General features: G+C 39.9%; 1 protein-coding gene and 1 non-coding gene across 3 annotated transcripts in view; both read left to right on the top strand.

The window, feature by feature from the left end:
• The window catches only part of NLGN4X (neuroligin 4 X-linked), a 293,209-nt gene that overhangs the window by 142,698 nt on the left and 129,729 nt on the right, over positions 1 to 20,782 (top strand). For both annotated transcript variants that reach the window (XM_060233923.1, XM_060233922.1), the window contains exons 4-5: positions 15,937 to 15,996; positions 19,138 to 19,290. In XM_060233923.1, coding sequence (XP_060089906.1) covers positions 15,937 to 15,996; positions 19,138 to 19,290 — 213 coding nt within the window. The remainder of the gene's footprint in view (positions 1 to 15,936; positions 15,997 to 19,137; positions 19,291 to 20,782) is intronic.
• LOC132569181 (U1 spliceosomal RNA) lies at positions 7,763 to 7,931 on the top strand. The gene has a single exon (XR_009555238.1). It is a non-coding gene; the product is annotated as a U1 spliceosomal RNA (small nuclear RNA).

The raw sequence follows: 20,782 nt of genomic DNA, 5'->3' as shown, positions 1-20,782 counted from the left end.
ATCCAGTGAAGACAGAGATCCTTTGCCTGGGTCGGGGCGCTCTAGGGAGGGAAATACCTCTCCCGGTTTTTGACGGGGCACTGCTGAAAGCGGCTTGCCGGGTGAGGAGCCTGGGAGTTCTACTGGAGCCTTCATTATCAACGGAGGCCCAGATAACAGCCACTGCTAAGTCAGCCTTTTTTCATTTGAGGCGGGCAAAGCAGTTGGCCCCTTCTTAAAGCGTCAGGACCTAGCAACAGTGATCCATGCAACGGTCACCTCGAGACTAGATTACTGTAATGCCCTCTACATGGGGCTGCCTCTGTGCATAACCCAGAAGCTGCAGCTGGTGCAGAACGCGGCTGCTAGACTGTTATTGGGGCTCCCAAAGTGGGAGCACATACAACCGGGGCTGCGTGGACTGCACTGGCTGCCAGTTACATACCGGATTCATTACAAAGTGCTGGTTGTCACCTTTAAAGCCCTATATGGCCGAGGACCTGCCTACCTGAGGGACCGTCTTTCCCCATATGAACCCCAGAGAGCTGAGAATCCCGGGCTGAAAGAGGTAAAACTACAGAGTAGCCACACCCGGGCTTTCTCTGTAGTGGCTCCACACCTATGGAACCAGATTCCGGAAGAAATGCGGGCCCTGCGGGATTTCAAACAGTTCCGCAGGGCCTGCAAGACCATCCTTTTTAGGATGGCCTACACCGATTATAGAGAGAGAGACTGCTAAGAAAAAATTTACCATCTGTTGTAATAGCACCAGGATGTCAATTTTATTAATTTTAGAATTTTAATTAAATTGTTAAATTAGTTATTGTTTCGAATATCCTTGTATAATTTAATGTATTGATTTAATGTTGTTAGCCGCCCTGAGCCTGCTTCGGCGGGGAGGGCAGGATACAAATAAAATGATGATGATATGTAGAAATAAAACATTTTTAAAAAGAGTGGGCATCTATATGCATTCTCTTGCCCAGTTGCTCTGGGAGTTCAGGCTTGGGTTCACCAATAAGCTGATTCTGTATATGGATGGATGGCCAGATTGGCCCCAGATATTTTGGACTGGACACTGAAGGCTATGACTAGTTGGATGCAGCAAAGTTGGCTGAAAAATACATTGAAAATGGAGGTCCTATACCTTAGCTATGGGGGATTGGATTTGGGAATGTGGCTCCCAGCCCTGGGTGTGGCATCATTGATGCTGGCACCCAGGGGTTTGGAGCCTAGGAGTGATACTGGATGCCTCCCTATCAATGGAGGCCCAAGTCACAGTGGTTGCCAAATCAGCCTTTTCCCGCATCGGGTTCATCAACTAATTCCTGTCCTTTCCACTCACCACTTGGCTACAGTGATACACACAACAATCACTTCCAGAGTGGACTATTGTAACTTGCTCTATGCGGACCTATATTTGTATGTTGTTAGCAAAAATGCCCTTTCCAAGTAAATTTGGAGGATTTTAGTTAATTAGGCAAGATGGCATAAATAGCATGGAGTCAATAACCTATGTATACCAGAGTCGGTATTTTCCAGGAGCCCTTATAAGTAAATAGAGTTTTAAATCTAAAGAAAGTTGTTCTATTTAAGAAAACACAACATACAAGATAAATCGCACATTACAGAACTAGGAATACAGGCTAGAAAAATAGAGACATTTGCATTAGCAGGAGTATTGGTGGTGGGTTATACTTTACCTGTCCAGATGAAAAGCAGAGATTCAGCATCAAGAGGGAGGGGGAACATGTGAGATGACCAAGGCCAAATGGACAAGGACTTATCCTGATCAGGTGTGGGGGTGATTTTCCAAAGGTAGTGGATAGGAAAATGCAAATGGAATGGCAGGGAAGTCTGCCTTAAATAGCCAAATTTCTGGCCAGAGGCAGGACCAGTGAATGGATTGCTTGGCTGAGTAATGGTTCCCAGGAAATTCAACAATAGAACTCCAAGAGTGATTAATGTTTCTCTGAGTGGAAACATACACTAAATAAAAAAAGAGTTGCCCCCATTTCTGGTGACTCTGAAGTGTGGGATTGGCATCTCTACTCACGAGTTGCTGCCATATTCTTCAAAGTAACACAGATACACCATCACAAGAGGAAGCCTTTCCAATCGGAGACTGAAGCCTCCGGAGGAGGAAAGTCACATGATGGCTTTGGGGGCTGGGCTTCCCCCCGCCGGCCAGCTGACTGGGGGTGGGAAGGAGCCTGGGAAAGGAGAAGAACCCCCGCTGGGACCTGGGCATTGGCAAGCCTAGGTTTAACCTTTGTTCTAGATCTGACTATGCCTCTTAGACTTTGCCTTATATCCTAACTCCTTGTGCAGCAACCTGCACCTGACTACACTCTATGGACTTGCCTGGGATCCTGACTCCTTTGGTGCCTCAGCCTTGGATTGGATCAGATCTCAGCTCTTGCTCCTTTCCTTGCCTTGCTACCTGATCTTGGTGCCTGGGACTTTAGCATTAGGTGGGGCCTATCTCTCAAAACCCAGATGCCAGGGCATTCCCAGGTCTTTGGCCCTGATTATGGGACATGACAATCCTAGCTGCAACATTTGTAGGGTTGTCAGCCTCCAGGTGGGACCTGGAGATCTCCCACTTTTACAACTGATCTCCAGATGGCAGAGATCAACTCCCCTGGCAAAAATGGCTGCTTTGAAGGGTGAACTCTATGGCTTCAGTATCACTGTATGGCCTTGTACCATGCTGAGGCCCCTCCCCTCCCCAAATTCCACTCTCTCCCAGAACCACTCCCATAGTCTCCAGGTATTTCCCAAAACTAGGGTTGCCAAGTCCAATTAAAGAAAAATCTGGGGAATTTGGGGGTGGAGCCAGGAGACTTTGGGGGTGGAGCCAGGAACAAGGATGTGACAAGCATAATTGAACAAGGGAGTTCTGGCCATCACATTTAAAGGGACAGCACGCCTTTTCAAATGCCTTTCTTCCATAGGAAATAATTAAGGAAATTTCTTTGTAGATAATTTCCTCCACTAATGGATCTTCCTCTCAGCTCTGGTTGCAGCTTTCACACTAGTAAGAGCCAAAGGTTCTTTCCCTTCGGCTGACAACCAAGAGTGTGCCTCTGGCCACATCAAACTTTTAAATATCTGTAGTAGAGAAGAAACAAATGCAGTCGTATCATACATATCTGCTGATTGCCAGCTAGCATGGTATAACTCCTTCCTCCAGCAGAAAGGGGGCATGAGATAAAGGAGAGAGAACCAGCTACCAGCTGTATGCTGTAGAGGGTGTTTCATGAGTTAAAAAAAAAGTGAAACAGTAATGAAAGAAGAACTGTAAGGTATAAGGGAGTAAAGGTAAGAAATGGAATAAAACTAGTTGACTTACATCTGGGTATAGATCCTGGGTGACACAACTGATATTCTAAGAGCAACAAAATACCCACTGATGGGATCTGAGAGACCTTGTTTAATTATCACAGTGTTTTTGTATGATGGTATTCCCTTCCAAAATGTTCTAGAGGCTACTTATTTATTCTCAGATAGAATAACTAAATCAGATGTTATCTTGCTTCTTTTCTTGGATCACAGTCTTTTATTTTTACTTGAAAGACTGTATCCTTCTGTACTACTGAGCCCACCAGTTAAGATCTGCCTCTCAAAGCCTGTTCTCTGTGTCCTCACCTTCAAAGGTGAGGCAGGTGGCTTCTAGAAAGAATATTTTCTAAGGTGGCATCTTGCCTGTGGAATATGTTCCCACTTTAGGGTTGCCTGGCACCTACTTTACTTTGTTTTAGACACCAAGCCAAAACACTTTTTTATGCAAGCCTTTAATTAGAGCCATTACCTTTATAAATGGTCTTCTGTTTTATAGATAGTTTTTATACTGTTTAAGCACAATGGTAAATTGTAATGGCTTGGATTTGAACTGTTACATTGTTTTAGTTGTAAACAAGGTGCCTTTTTTTCTTTTAGCAGAAACACACAGGAATGCAGTTCCAGTTGGCTTGGCATCAGGGGCGTGTGACCTAATATGCAAATGAGTTCCTGCTGGGCTTTTTCTACACAAAAAGTCCTGGTTGTAAACCATCTCAAGCAGGACTGTGAAAAGGCAATATAGAAATATCTTAAATAAATAAATAATAAATAACTGTTTTATGATGGCTGAAGACTTGTCTGCTTGCATTAGTGCAAAACATATTCAGGTCTCAGGAACCAAAATGGAAGTGACAGGGATAAAATGGAGGCAGTGTAGTACCAGTTTGGAAACATGTTTTGTGAACTGTCAGGAGGTACAAACTGCAATTTTGTTAGTAATACCATGTCACATTACCTAACAAGTGGGTCATCACTGTGGCTTCCATTAATCCCACGTGGAGTATTGCACAGGCACCCAAGGACTTCTGATCTTTCACAAATTTCTGCCAGTGCCGACACAGAGAAACGTCTTTTAAGTTGTCTGTTTTCTCATATTTTTGGTTTTGTTCTCAGGAGGTTTTTTTCCTTTTGTTTCTTTGGGGATCATTGACTATTTTCTTTGGATATTATTGACTGTTTTCTTTATTGAACACTAAAAAAGAAGGGAAAAAAACAGTTTTTAAGTATTGTTATGTTCCAATGTGTGTTCTTCAAGAAGTCTGTGCCTGCTGTGGCACTGAAACAACACAGACTGATAATCACATTTTGGGTCTGCTTTGCCATAATGTTACTTCCTGCCTTGCTTATAAGCAATTTACTCTAAAGATACATTCCACTAGACTAGAGCTTTTCACTTGAACACAGCTCTTTTGGGAGGTGTCACCAGCTGCTACTGATTGTCACAGTCCACAGCTGAGAAGGGCACTTTTGTGTACAGCCAGCAAGATTCAGCTCTGTTGGAATTATCAGCTCCTCCAAGGTGCTCATTGTCTCTGATACAGAGAGTTGAAACTTTTAAAAAATCAGGAATAAGTCTTTCCAGATCCATCCACTTTGTTGTCTGCTTCAGTCTCAACTCATCAGCCAGATCTGAAGTTGTGGTGCTTCACTAGATGAAAGAATTGCATCCCTGTCTGTGCATGTATGTCAGTCAAACCTGATTAATATTTGGCTGAGGATGGGATGGAGTTGGATGTCTTTCTTCTGCTTCTGGCCATGCATCCTCCAGAAGTCTCTTGAAAGTAGTTTCCTTTACCTGTGAGATCCCAAAATGTTCCATCTTGTCCCCTGTGGTCTTTAACATCTACATGAAACAGCTGGATGAGGTCATCCAGAGTTTTGTGTTGGGTTGTCTCCAATATGTGAAAAACACACAGTTCTATCTTGCATTTCTGGGTAATCCCAGTTATAGAGCAGTGCAGGCTAACAAACTGAAGAATAACCCTGACAAAATGGCAATGCTGCTGGTGAGCAGAAGGTCTTACTCAGGGTTTAAGGTGGTACCATTGTGGATAGGGTTGCATTCCTCTTGAAGGAACAGGTCCATTGTTTGGAGGTGCTCTTAGATCCAGGCTTACTGCTGGATAAGCAAGTGACAGCATACAGAAGTGCTTTGTACTGGTTTCAGCTGGTTAGGCAGCTGCTGCATTATCGCAGTAGAAAAGTCCACAGTAGTGTTTGCACTGGTTACAGCTAGATTATGTTACTGCAATATGCTTTATGTGGGTCTGCCCTTGTGATGTCTAGACATTTCAATTGGTGCTAAATGTAGCAGATGGGATTTTTACTAGATTGGGTCATAGGAACCACATCATTTCAATTTTGGCTCATTAATACTGGATCCCAATTTGTTTCTGAGCAGAATGCAAAGTGCTCATCCTTATCTTTAAAGATTTGAGATCCACATACCTGAAGGACCACCTACCCCAAAACTACATCTTCAGAGGTCATGCTTTGGATGTCCCCACCTCATGAGATTAGGTTGGAAGGCATCCAGGAGAGGGCACTCTCAGACATGGTATCAAAAGTCTGGAACTCTCTCCCTAGGGAACCACATCTATCACTCTCTGTAGCCATCTTCCACTAGAGGGTGAAGGCTTTTATTTTGTTTGATGTTTCCTGAGTGACTCCTGCTTTCTCCCAATGTTTTAATTTTTGTTTTTATGTTTTGAATGTACTTTAGCTCTGTTTTAATTGTTTCAATTATGTGTTTTGTTGGTTTTAATAGTTTTTGAGATATATATATCTCAATGTTTTATATATATATATATCTCAATGTTTTATATATATATATATCTCAATGTTTTTTATATATATATATATATATATATATATATATATATATATATATATATATATATATATATATATATATATATATATATATATATATATATATATATTACTTTGTTGCTGCAACTATGTTCCTCCTCTCCATCAAAATTGGGTCCTTTATCCATGGTCAGGTCCATGTAAAACCAAAAAAGTAATGATGATGTGACTTTGTTCGTACATTGTTGTCCATACTTATTGGCATTATCTATTTCATTCTTATTTAAGAGGTAACTACATCTATGCTCACTGTTTCAATCTTTATAATTTGGTTCATATCCCTCAGGGGATGTAGAATGGTATAGTATAACCTGATTGCATCAGATCCTGGAAGGCAAGCAGAGTCAGTACTTGAATGGGAGAAGAAAGACTTTGCAAAAGAAGGCAATGAGAAACCATCTCTGCTTAATCAAAAGCTATTGAGGAAGAACAGCATGGATTCTGTAAGGGAATATCTTGTCTCACAAACCTTTTAGAGTTCTTTGAGCAGGTAAATGATCACATGGACAATGGTGGCCCAGTAGATGTTGTTTACCTAAACTTCCAGAAAGCTTTTGATAAAGTTTCTCATCAAAGGCTCCTAAGTAAACTTAGAAGTCATGAGATAAGATGAAAAGTCCTCTTGTGGGTTAAAAACTGTTTAATTAACAGGAAACAGAGAGGAAGTATAACAGGCAGTTTTCACAGTGGAAGGTGGTAACCAGTGGGGTACCACAGGGCTTGATACTAGGTCCAGTGCTTTTTAACTTGTTCATTAATGATTTGGAGTTAGGAGTAAGCAGTGAAGCAGCTAAGTATGTGAATAACATTAAGGTTTTCAGGGCAGTGAGAGCCAAGGAGGACTGTGAGGCACTCCAGAGGGATCTGTCAAAGCTAGACAAGTGGGCATCAGCATGGCAAATGAGTTTCAACATGGGCAAGTACAAAGTAATGTATATTAGAGCCAAAAATCCTAACTATAAATACATGGTGATGGGGTCCAAACTGGTGGTAACTGATCAGATCTTTGAGTTGTGATAAGTAGCTCACTGAAGATGTCAACTCAGCGTGAAACTGCAATAAAAAAAGGCAAATAGTATGTTGGGGATTATTCGGAAGGGGATTGAAAACAAATCATCCAATATCATAATGCTCCTGTATAATCTATGCAGTAGCCTCATTTGGAATACTGTGTACAATTCTGATACACCATACCTCAAAAAAGATATTATAACATTGGACAAGGCAACTAAAATGATTAATGAGATGAAATACCTTGCCTATGAAGAAAGGTTAGTGAGGTTAGGGCTCTTTGGCTTGGAGAAATAATGATTGATGGGTGACATGATAGAGAGTTACAAAATTATGCATGAGATAGAATAGGTAGAGAAAGAAATATTTTTTTCCTTTTCACACAATGCAAGAACTCATGGGCACCTAATGAAATGAACAATAGGCTTAGATAAAAAGAAGTACTTCTTCACCCAAAGAGCAATTAACACAAAGAATTCACTGCTGCAGCTACAAGCACAGACAGCATCAAGAAAAGATTAGCCACAAGGTATGGATGGAATACTATGTCTGGGGCATATTCACCTGGCAGGGGAAACACCTTGATCACAAAGGAGGTTTTCCCAGGATGAGGCTCATCCATTGCACTCTGAGTGTGCTGACCCCTGCGATTTCCCCAAACGTGGGAAACTCAACTGCATAATTTGTGGTAGTGGGGGACTATGTCTGGGGCAGTGATGCTCTATATTCTTAGTGGTTGGGGTCAACTGTGAGAGACCTTCTGGAGTTCTGGCCCCACTGGTAGACCTCCTCATTGCACCTGGGTTTTGGCTACTGTGTGAAACAGAGTGTTGTACTGAAGGGGTCATTGGCCTAATCCAATATGACTTTTCCATAAATTGGCCATCAACTTGATAGTACTTTATACACACACACACATACATATGCCTCACACTATCCAGGACACATGCTTTTCACAATCCAATTCTGATTTGGATATGGGTATATTAGTCAATTCCAATTTTGGCCCCAATCTCTTGTTGAAACTGCACCAGATAGTGTCTTTTGCATCCATTTTCCTGTACCCTTGTATTAAGAACTTTATATAGCTAAATCTTTGGATACCATGAACCTGTGTTCCAGATCCTAAATGTCTAATTCTATCCTTCTGATCCTGCAGTTTGATTCCTCAGGTCCTATGCTTTTCCTGTGCTTCCAGGATTGTTGCAGGTCACTTACAATCTCAGGACAAAACTAACTTCTGGATGAACTATTTCCAGAAACCTGGAAAATATGTGTAGCATTACATAGGAAAGTTGTTTGTTCCTGTTCACTTACCCCTCAGCTACTTCCATTGTGGTTCTGATGTTACAGAATATGTAGTGCTCTGCCTTTCACTTGATCCCAGTTGACTACATGGGCTGTAAATTAGACCTCCTTGGTGGGAAGTTGTAGTCCTCATTAGTTTCCCAGTGAGTTAACTGCAGAACATAATATGGCATTATCATTTCTTTTTATGGAAAAGTATGACACACCATTCCATGACCTCTTGAGGAAGGTAAAAAGAAGTTCACAAGTCTTTACAGGCAGAGGCTTTAAGCTTTGCCAGACCTGTGGCCCATTTTATAATGCAATTCTGTTTTCTCTGATCAGTTAAAATTACAACTGTGTCACTAGATTACATTGCAGAAGAAAAGCCATTTTAGGACTATTTTTAACCTGATAGAAGTGTCATAGTAACTGGATGTTACCTTATCCCCTATAATATAAGAACTAGTTCTATGTTTACTAAATCTTTATACTCTGCCTTTCTTTTGTGACAGGTCATACATCTAAACATAAAGCATACAAAGTAAAGCAAAGCCCCCAATAACTTTCTCTCCCCTTGAAAGAAGTCTGCAATCAGATTAAAAACTTGATCAAATGAAATGACCTTGCATCATAAGAACATAAGAGAAGCCATATACACACACACACTGTTACTAATAGCCACTGATGGACCTCTGCTCCATATTTTTATCTAACCCCCTCTTGAAGCTGGCTATGCCTGTAGCCGCCACCACCTCCTGTGGCAGTGAATTCCACATGTTAATCACCCTTTGGGTGAAGAAGTACCTCCTTTTATCCATTCTAACCCGACTGCTCAGCAATTTCATTGAATGCCCACGAGTTCTTGTATTGTGAGAAAGGGAGAAAAGTACTTCTTTCTCTACCTTCTCCATCCCATGCATAATCTTGTAAACCTCTATCATGTCACCCCGCAGTCGACGTTTCTCCAAGCTAAAGAGCCCCAAGCGTTTTAACCTTTCTTCATAGGGAAAGTGTTCCAAGCCTGTAATCATTCTAGTTGCCCTTTTCTGCACTTTTTCCAATGCTATAATATCCTTTTTGAGGTGCGTTGACCAGAATTGCACACAGTATTCCAAATGAGACCGCACCATCGATTTATACAGGGGCATTATGATACTGGCTGATTTGTTTTCAATTCCCTTCCTAATAATACCCAGCATGGTTTTGGCCTTTTTTATTGCAATCGCACACTGTCCTGACATTTTCAGTGAGTTATCTACCACGACCCCAAGATCTCTCTCTTGGTGAGTCTCTGCCAGTTCACACCCCATCAACTTGTATTTGTAGCTGGGATTCTTGGCCCCAATGTGCATTACTTTGCACTTGGCCACATTGAACCTCATCTGCCACATTGACGCCCACTCACCCAGCCTCAACAGATCCCTTTGGAGTTCCTCACAATCCTCTCTAGTTCTTACCACCCTGAACAATTTAGTGTCATCCACAAACTTGGCCACTTCACTGCTTACTCTCAACTTCAAATCATTTAGGAATAAGTTAAAGAGCATGGGTCCCAGTACTGAGCCCTGCGGCACCCCACTGCTTACCATCCTCCACTGCGAAGACTGCCCATTTATACTCACTCTCTGCTTCCTATTAATTAGCCAGTTTTTGATCCACAAGAGGACCTGTCCTTTTATTCCATGACTCTCGAGCTTACTAAGAAGTCTTTGATGAGGAACTTTATCAAAAGCTTTCTGGAAGTCAAGGTAAACAATATCTATTGGGTCTCCTTTGTCCACATGTTTGTTCTCCCCCTCAAAAAAATGTAACAGGTTAGTGAGGCAAGATCTTCCCTTACAGAACCCATGCTGAGTCTTTCTCAATAACTCGTGTTCATCAATGTGCCTACTCATTCTGTCCTTGATAATGATTTCTACCAACTTTCCCGGTATTGAAGTCAGACTGACTGGCCTGTAGTTACCCGGATCTCCTCTGGAACCCTTTTTAAAGATGGGGGGTGACATTTGCTACCTTCCAGTCCTCAGGAATGGAGGCAGATGTCAATGCCATCCGGACCTGGTGACTTATCACCTCCTAAAGACTTCTTAGAGATGAAGCCCATTCCACAGAGTGGGAACTCATTCCAAAGGGTTGGAGTGGCATGGTCTCAGGTGGTAGCCATTGTAACTGTTTTAAAATATCTAAGATGTGTTCCCATCAGCTAGCCCTGATGATAACTGGGCTACCATACTGTGAAGCAGTTGCAATTTCCAAATTCTCTTCAAGGGGAGCCCATCATAGAATGCATTACAGTAATCTAATCTGTGGAAGAGATGAAAGACAAAATCTGTAACCTATCACATGGCTCTTCTATGCAAATGCTGCTAAAATTTCTCTTAATATCATTGTATAGGTTTCAAGTGGGTCTTTAACATTTCCATTTATGTTCTTTGGACTCCATTGACTCGGACATGTCTGCTGTTGTGATACACTTGTTAGCTAAATTGCCTTTTCAAGTTAATTTGGGGAATTTTAGTTAATTAAGCAAGATGGCAAAAATTAGCATGGGGTCAATAACCTATGTATACCAGAGTCAGTATTTCCCAGGAGCCCTTAAGTCAATGATGAGTTTTTGGATATAAAGTAAATTAGTTTTATTCAAGGAAATTCAAGCATACAAGGGAAAATCATACATTCAACACACACAGTTTAGGAAGTTTAACAATAGTACCCAGGGGTTGATTAATGTACCTTTGAGTAAAAACATACATAGAATAAAGAAAACTGAAATGGGCAATTTAGGGTCATCTCATACCTTCTCCCCTCTTCTCACTGCTGAATCTCTGCTTCTCACCTGGACAGGTAACATATTACCCACCAACAATACCTGTCCAGGTGAGAAGCAGAGATTTGACAGCGAGAAGAGGGGCAAGGCATGAGATGACTGGCATCACACAGAGAAAGGACCCAAACTCATCAGGAATGGGGGTGACTCTTTCAGCAAGGTAGCTATCCGGAAAAAGTCACACCTAAATAGACAGTTTTGTGACTTGGGGCAGAGTCCAGTGAAAGGATTGCCTGGGCAGTCAATGGTTCCCAGAAAATTTAACAATAGAACCCAAGAAGTGATTAATGTGCTTTTGAGTAAAAACATACACAGAATAAAGAAAACTGGAATGAACAATTTCGGGATTGATGGATTGTTGGGGAATATAAAGGGGGGGGGGGGGTGGATTGGGAAGGGTGGAGATAGCAGAATCATGGCTGATCATGCCTTTAAGATGATGAGATTAGTCCAATGATGTTCTATTGACAGAGGTGCTGTTTTGAATTGGTGGCAGGAAGATTCCTTTGTCCACCAGTAATTGTTATGGCTGCCTCACATCAGTCCCTTTGTCTTTGGCTGGGCAGCTGACATCTGCATGATGAAAACTGATGCAAGGATCCTGGAATGCAGTACGTGGTGAAGACACAGTCTCTTCATGGCTGTGATAGAAAAAGAGTGTGTTATTCTGAAATATTCAGGAACATGGCTTCCCCTAGGTTTACTGCTGGTCTTGTCTTCCATGAAGACAGGTCTGCAGGCATCTGCAAGAGTGGCTGGACAGCTAAGAGACGAAGCATGGTCTGAAGTCCTTGAACTTTCTGTGGGCAGAGTGGCCCACAGCATAATAGTTCCAGCAAGAGGTGCCTTGTGCCTGGCTTGGCTCAGCACCAGGGTAGTCTGAGAGGGTCAATTACCCCAAAGCTGAACTGGCATGAGTGCCAATCTATATACAGTCCATTACAGTCCAAAGGCAAGTATGGGGGTTTCTGGAAATCATTGCTCTTTGACAACACACTCCTTTCTCTTTAGGTAGCGTTTTTGAAACTGGGTTTTGGCTTAACTGTATCTACCTTTTAAAAATCCTGGCTGTTTCCCCTAGGAGTTCAAGGAGGAGTTCTTCTCTCTCCTGTTTTCCTTACAACAACTGTATGAGGTAGAAGAGGCTGAGCAAAACTGTCTGGTCCCAGTGTCACCCAGCAAACTTCATAACTGCATGTTGAATTTGATTTGCCCTCATCCAAGTTTAACAATATTCTTTATCACACTGGCTTATCAACCAATTTTATGTATTCTTAGTGTGTATGTGTGAGAGAGATGAAGTAAATTCACAGTACAGAACATTGCTAGCAAAGAATGAGTGAATTACTCCATACACTCTCTTCAAGAGTAGTTTTCATAGATGAAATAGCTACAAAGTGCTGAAACAGCTACTGCTAGACTTGACAAGAGCTGATCACTGGAACACATGGAACCTTAACATGACAGGTCAAAATATGAGTGATGTAAATGAATATATTAAAAGAGGAGGAAGCTGAGGTAATAAAAAAAGGCTAAAAAAAACTTCAAAAACCCCCCCTGGAAACAAAACTTGCACAAAGATCTAAGAAGACATCAGAACACAAAGATGGCTGAGGGAAAATAGGAAATACAGATAAAAAGCAAGAAGAATTAATAGGAGGAATATACAAACTGGCATTTGGAGTTTATCTCAAATTCTATACAAAGTTAAAAATGTTATGGTCATAGTGTGTATGAAGATTAAAGAAAATTTTATAGCTTCCCACGTATTACAGACATTTGTCTAACATCTATAGAAAAGACAGTATAGACTGAGTAGGGGAGCTGTTAATTATAGAAGGAATACATTCAAATATAACAGAAAACTAATATTTATCTTAATATAATCACTATGAATAGAAATTCTGCAGTGCAGTCTTAGTGGGAGAGTTCTGCCTGTCCCTGATAAAAATTTTGATGGTAGTATTGGAATTAAAAAAAAAAAAAATCAAACAGTAAAACTACAGAATGTAACATCACAGCAGATACTAGCTACCCTGAGGACACACTGCACATATAAGAGATGAGACAGCTCTGGATTTTAATCCTAAACAATTCCAAGATGTGATATAAAATACCTTGTTGAATTGAATAAAGCCATGAACACAAGATTATCAAATTCAACAAACATGAAATAAAAATCTGTGAATAAACTCAGTCCAGCCACATTTCAAAGGGGATGACAAATAATAAAAGGCTTAATTAAAGAGCTACTAAAGATAAGATGTAGGAGAGTCAAATTCCTTTATGAAGTTTAGAAGTTACCTTTAAAAAAAACAAAACTCTCAACAAATGCTAAAATACAATGCATAGTGCAGCTGAGGAAAAAAATTCAAAAGCATTAATGGATAACAGAATATACAGTGTGACAGATCACAAGATCATATCCATGTTTATGATATAATTTGTAGAAACAGAATGAGATTATGATGATTTATTCAGCCACTCTACTATATGTTATACTAGAAAAAAATTCTATCTCCTCTTGTTATTATGAGATGCTTTGTCTTTAATGATGCATTTAAAGAGTAAGATGGTTAGGATACATACATATGACCTAGAGAACTGATATTTTAGAGAACTGGCACATTTTAGGCCAGTGCACCCTGATTAGTAGCAAAATCTGAAAATGGGACACGCATCATTCTCCTTCGAACATAAAGTGAACTGGAGAATCTATACTGCCCTTGCTTCTACAAATCCTCAGAGAACACGGTTGATGTTTCTTACATTTTCTCATTGCATTCTTTTTAGTGTTACAATACAAAGGCCAGCTATGGCTTTATAAGTTACACCAGCAGCATGACAAATGTCACACACACAAAGTGAAAAAGTACCTTTTGGAAGTTTCTGCAAAGGTTAAAAAGAATCACCTTTCACCTGGCTCATTTTTCCTTCTGAATTGCTTTTTGTTGACTAGAAATGTCAGAGCAGAGGGAAGAACTAAAGGTCTTAGAGCAAGTTGCATTTGTTACATCACTAAGTCTTGATCAGCAGGGCTCAAAGAATATCACTTGAATAGAAAATTTTGCTGGTGTCAGAAAAGGACCTTGCAAGTGGTTTTCTCCTGAAATCTCCTGTATTCTAACTATATTTTGTTGTTGTCAGACATTCAAAGGCAGAACCTGGGTCTTACAAGAGTCACTACCTGGGGTGATCAGACAGTAAATCTGTTGTCTGCAGAGTTTATATAGTATTGGTACCATTGGCAAGGCCAGAATCTGAGCGATTAAAGAGGTTTAGAACTAGTGAGAATGAAGCTGTTCATGTTTGATGTACTGAGGTTCTTTACATTGCGGCCCTATTTTTTTTTAAATTGCAAGTTCACTATGGGCATGAGGGTTGTTGTTGTTGTTGTGTGTGCTGATTCCATTCTGTATTCAATTAGATGAAAACACACATGTGTATGTTTTAAGTGAGGTGATTGATTATGGAAAAAATATTCAGTTCAGGAAAGGATGGCCTTACACTTAATTCCCTGCTCAGCTGTGCAGGAAAACCACAGTAACTTTAGGGGATGATTAATCCTGGTAAAAGGTGTGTGCTTTTTACAAGAGCAAAGCAGTAGGAATGTGAATGAATTTTCACCCTGATATCCCCTATCCTTGTAGCTGCCTCCTAAGCATGCAAAAGAAGGACCGGATCATTACCATAACTTGTTCTGTAGAAACAGAATTGTTTTCAATTATTTCTTTTCAATAAGTGTAATATTTATGTGTTGTTTCTTTCTTAACTGTGTCTTTACTGACATGGTAAGTAATATATTTTGTATGATTATGATATGGATTATGAATCCATATGCACATCTGTACCCTCCACACTGGCTTTTATATGTTGGAATACTTTATGTTTATTTACATGAACTATGTTAGTGATAATAAACATTCTAATTAAATTGTGAATATTACAGTGATTTTCTGGGTCAAAAGAGTTGCTTTAGCCCAAGTTTGGGCCAAGAGCGCGAAACATTTTCATAGTAGAATTTTTGACTTTTTAACTTTGAATGAGGGGAGGGGGATGCCAAGTCACAAATCACTTATGAAACTTCCTTCATTATAAAAAGGAAGGATTTATTGTTTGAAAATCACAGGATGCTGGAAACTAGTTGTGCAGATCTTTGGCTCCAAACTACAGATCTGTTCTAAACTTGATGTTGCTTACACAACTGATTTCCCCACCACCACTATGGACCCTGGTTCTGCTCTTAAGAATATGTTTGACTGATATACTATAACAGTGCAACAAGGATTCTGAGTTGTAAAGAATTATGTGTTTGAACTGTTGTATTTTTTCTTATAAATTTTGAATTCAAAGTAAGCAGTAACTTTTAATCAACTTAATTGTGTTGTCACAACATGTGATTTTTTTCCTGCTGATATTTTCTGATTTATTTTAGAGTGTATGTTAGTGTGCAGTTTGCATCCTTTTATTTTTTCCAATTCAGATCTTGGCTTTTTGTGTTGAATTTTTCCTTTTTCCAATTTTTGGCTAATTTTTTTTCTTTAAATTTTTGAGAACCTGCTGTTTTTGAATTCTCTTTTTTCCCTTTATTCTCCTGCTCACTCTGACCCCAGGAGCCAACACAAAGAAAAGCGCAGATGATATAACCAGTAATGATCGTGGGGAAGATGAAGGTATTTTTTGGTTTTGTTCCAGCTCAACCCTGATATGCATGAATATGAACTTTCCCCCTTTATTTAATCACACACATTTCAGTGTGCTGCTTTATTTTCTTCTTTTCTGGAACCAACTTTCCTTTTTTCTCATTTTTAAGACACAAATTAGCATTTAGATGACTGCAATTTCCTTTTGAGATGTGTACAGGTTATCTGTAAATATGTGTGAAGTGAGTAACATAAATATTATTTACAACCAAATGCTTCCCTGTACCCACCTTCCCAACTTTTGCCTAGGAAGAGAAAATGGAACTTGAAACCTTGCATGTCTCTCTCTTCCTTTATCCCTTTTAATACATTCTGTAAATTCACCTTCACATTATTTCCCTTTCTCTTCCCTCAATGTGTACTTTATAGTGGATGCAATTGCCTCATTTCCTGTTTCTCTTTTTCTGTCTTCAGTATGGGATATTTCAAGAGGACTAGAAGCAACCTATTCAGTTTGTTTTTATTCTATACAACATTCTTCTTTTAGTTACACTGGAGATAAGGCGCCACTACTTTGCAGTTGCTCCCATTTTGCTTCCAGGGAAGTATAGACATGGCCACATATTTGTTTGGCTTCTTTGGCTGTATCCACACACCAATAGTTAATGTGTTATTATTGCATATAACAATTTTGGTTTCATGTGTGGACAAGACAGGCTATTTGTAAATGATTGCTGTAGCACAATATCTACTGATGTCTGGATATAGCCTTTGCATGTGTGTTTATATAACACATCCACAAGACCAAATGCTTTGGGGTGTCCTTCACTTGAGTTTCATGCCAGTGGAAGTTTCTATAAAGATCTGAGAAGTGTTTTTGAAGCCACCACAGAGGTGGTAACAATTATGTCACTCCAGGTAGGTGTACAGTGAGCCTAATTGTTCCTATCCCATATTGGATGCTTGTTATCAAGTGCAATAGAATCAGAACTTTCCCTACATAGAATGTTAACACCTGCAGAACTTAATACAAGGTGTCTGGTCAAAAACTTATTTTGCTAAAGTACCATTTTGACAAGTTATGGTTCCCTCCTTTGATCTCCCTCCTCTGATCTGCTGTCAAGTTTGATAGGCCTTCCTTCCTCTTTTCTGCTTTGCAATTGGGGCAGGAAAGGTCTGATGATGCAGCCTTCAGTTAGATACCAGCATGGTGATATATTCTTAATGAATATCTGGAGCATAAATATGATAATTACAAAAAAATCAGGGTTTTTTTTCATTTACCATTCCAGTGTTCTGATATCTGTCCATATATCCAAACATATAACATTTTTTAAAGAAACAAATCTGTTTCATATGATCTATTCACATGCAAACACATGCTCTAGAACTTTTATTGTATTGCCGCTTTTACATTTGATCCATAAGTCCCCCCCCCCCCAGACACCCAGAGAATTCAAATCCATCATTTTTGAGAATGTGTAAAAGACAGCTTATCTGTTTCAGACATAAAAATCTGAATCTCCAGATTATGTATCCCAGATAACAGGCAGGTTTACTAGAAGGTATCAGATAATAAACACTTTTTCCTCTTTCTTGTTCCCCACCCCGAATCTAGACATCGTTCTTTGCTTTGGATGTTGAAATAAATTGATTATATTCAAGGGTTCATGATGCCTAATATAGTGTAGCAACATGTTTTAGACTGTTAGGCCAGACCAATATTTTTTATTGTTTTTCCAAAGCACACTGACTTTTTAAAGCTTACTTAGTATCCATGGTTGCTATTGTTTCCCATGTGGATGATCCACACAGCAAAGATAATAGGCTTCCCAATCCCCAGGTCCCAGAGGGGGATCCCCTGGTTTTACAGGCTTCCCCCCTCCCCCAGCCAGCTGGCCGGCGGGGGAAGCCCTGCCCCCAGAGCCATCATGCACCTCATGAACGATTCCCATAGGGAATGATGGGGTATCTGTGGGTATCAGGAGCTCTGGGGGAGCTGTTTTTTGAGACAGAGGCACCAAATTTTCAGTATTACATCTAGTGCCTCTCCCCAAAATACCTCCCAAGTTTCAAAAAGATTGGACCAGGGGGTCCAATTCTATGAGCCCCAAAAGAAGGTGCCCCTATCCTTCATTATTTCCTATGGAAGAAAGGCATTTAAAAGGTGTTCAGTCCCTTGAAATGTGATGGCCAGAACTCCCTTGGAGTTCATTTGTGCTTGTCACAACCTTGCTCCTGGCTCCACCCCCAAAGTCCCCAGATATTTCTTGAATTGGACTTGGCAACCCTAGAAGATAAACACTTTTGTGTTCCCCTCAGGACTTTGTAATGCTGGCTTGCTGGTTCTTCTTGTTTGAACTAGCTGACAGTGGATTGCACACATAGGGGAAAAGACACATTTTGGTGGCATACTTAAGCAGTAAGGAAATTTTAATTGGCCTTTAGTTGCTGATAAAACAACCCTGAAGCTGTCAAAGTAACTATTTGTTATATTAATTAGTTTAAACAAAGCACAAATGCAGCGATATGGTCTTAGCCTCACTTGACATTTATTGATTGTTTTGATTGAGGAATCTTCCTCTTACCAGTTCAGTTTTAATGTAGGCAAAATATTGATGACAATTAATTTGCTGTATATATTTTGAAAACTGAAATAGTATCTTCCAGAGTTAGAAGATAAACAGAAAGAACTTGGTTGATACTGTTTTGTTCGTTGTTAATTATCTCCATAAAACAGTTCATTTTTTAAAAAAAAATAAGCCTTCCTGTTTTGGCTAGTCTGAGAATGATATTTTTGTGAATTATTTTTTCTAAAGCTCCTTAAAATGCCCAAATTACATGTCATATTTCTATGTTTTCTTGAGTCCCAGTATCATTCTGCACATTACAAAAAAAACCAACAACCCATCTTCAATATGAACACTGAATCTAGTAAAAGTCATCAGGTGCACTTTACTCCACTATTGTGATTCTGAAATGAGAGTCATCACTCATCAATAGTACTGTTGCCATTTTCTGACCTCTTCTAAAAGATACTGATAGAAACTATGGTTGGTAGAAAAGAAATACTATAAATTGGGGGGAAATTACCTTTTTTTAAAAAGTCTATATATTTCCTTTAATACTTGTATTACTTTCTTGTGTTTTCCTTACTTGTACTCTTTTCAGATATACATGATCAGAACAACAAGAAGCCAGTGATGGTCTATATCCATGGGGGATCATACATGGAAGGAACAGGGAACATGGTTGATGGCAGTATACTCGCAAGTTATGGGAATGTCATTGTTATCACCATCAACTACAGGCTAGGAGTTCTAGGTAAGTTATTTTTCCCTTTTCCTGCATCAATAAACAGAAATGTTGTCCAATGTCATTTATGATTTATTTCTGTTAAATGGTTTAATCTGGGTGAAGACTATTCTGTTTTGGTTTCTTCTTGTGGCAGCAGGTATGGTACTGTAGACTGTTAGAGTGATGCCCCTTCAGAGGCTATGATTCTTATTTGATGGGTGTGTTTTATGATGAATCATGTCTATTATAAAATGAGTGAGATTTCATTATAGACAATTTTTGCTTTATTTGTTATTGTTAGAGTTGCTGTGTTATGATTCTTCAAATAATTTCTTCCATCTTGATTGTGATTCCTTCTGCAGAAATGACCAGGTGTAGGCTACCACGAGTTTTCTTCTTGGTTCAGTGATTTAAATAACATTGGATATAAAATGGTGGTGGTGGTGGTGATGGAAAGGGCCATCAAGTCACAGCCCACTTACAGCAACCCCTAGGGTTTTCAAGGCAAGAGGTAAATAGAGATGGTTTGCCATTGCCTGCCTGTGTGTAGCAACCCTGGACTTCCTTGTTGGTCTCCCAGTTAGGCTGGCCCTACTTGGCTTGCAAGATATGATGTGATGGGGCTAGCCTGGGCCATCCAAGTCAGGATGGATGTAACATTCTTTTTTAAAAAACACTTTTATATGTAAGCTTTTCCTCAGATGAAGCTGAAACAAATGCCATAAAAATTAACAAAAAAAATCATGTGTGACCAAAGTTGCATCAAAATATGTAGGGTTGTACCCTGCCAGCTTTTTTCACTCAACGTCACCGGATTTATTTCTTTACTCCAACCCCACTGCACATGCCTTTCATCCATGCAGGTCCTAAAATTCCCACTATAGCCTTTTGGATGATCAAAGATGATCTTATCTTTCCCTTTCACAAGTAGAAAAGCAGTTTGGATACAGCACAATATGTACCTCTTAAAGTGACTCTGGCTGGGTCCAGACCAGCATTTTGAGCCAGCATATGAATGGGACATGAATGGACCAAAAAAGTGCGACCAAACCAAAAAAGTGCCATCCATCCCGCTCCTGCTCCCAGCCCATCTGAGGGCTGTCCCAGTCATGCCACAAAGAGTTACCACTTCAGAAGTGGTAGTTTTTTGTGGTGCGAGCAGGACAGCCCAGGGGTGGGAGTGGGATGGGAGGCAGACACACATGTTTGGTCACACTCTTTTGGTCCACCTGTGTCCTGTCCGCATGCTGACTCAAAATGCTTGTCTGGACCCATCCTCTGTTTAGGAAATAAGTCTGGATTTTATCTGTGCCCTACAATGGAATAGCACAGATTTCTCTCCTGAAATTTGCCATCATTTCCTTACTGGCATTTAACTGAATTACATCAGTTTTTAATCTTTCTCATAAAATGGTAAAGGCTTCTAGTTGCTAAAAGAGTTGCAACATTGTCCACAAAAGTAGATTTCCTGCTTTTACTTTGGTAATAAACCAACTAGTTTCTGGTTTTTATGGTATTA

Source organism: Heteronotia binoei, chromosome 3 (genome assembly GCF_032191835.1).
Source record: "Heteronotia binoei isolate CCM8104 ecotype False Entrance Well chromosome 3, APGP_CSIRO_Hbin_v1, whole genome shotgun sequence".
Taxonomy (NCBI): Eukaryota; Metazoa; Chordata; class Lepidosauria; order Squamata; family Gekkonidae; genus Heteronotia; species Heteronotia binoei.
This window is presented reverse-complemented; position numbering and strand designations above follow the sequence as displayed.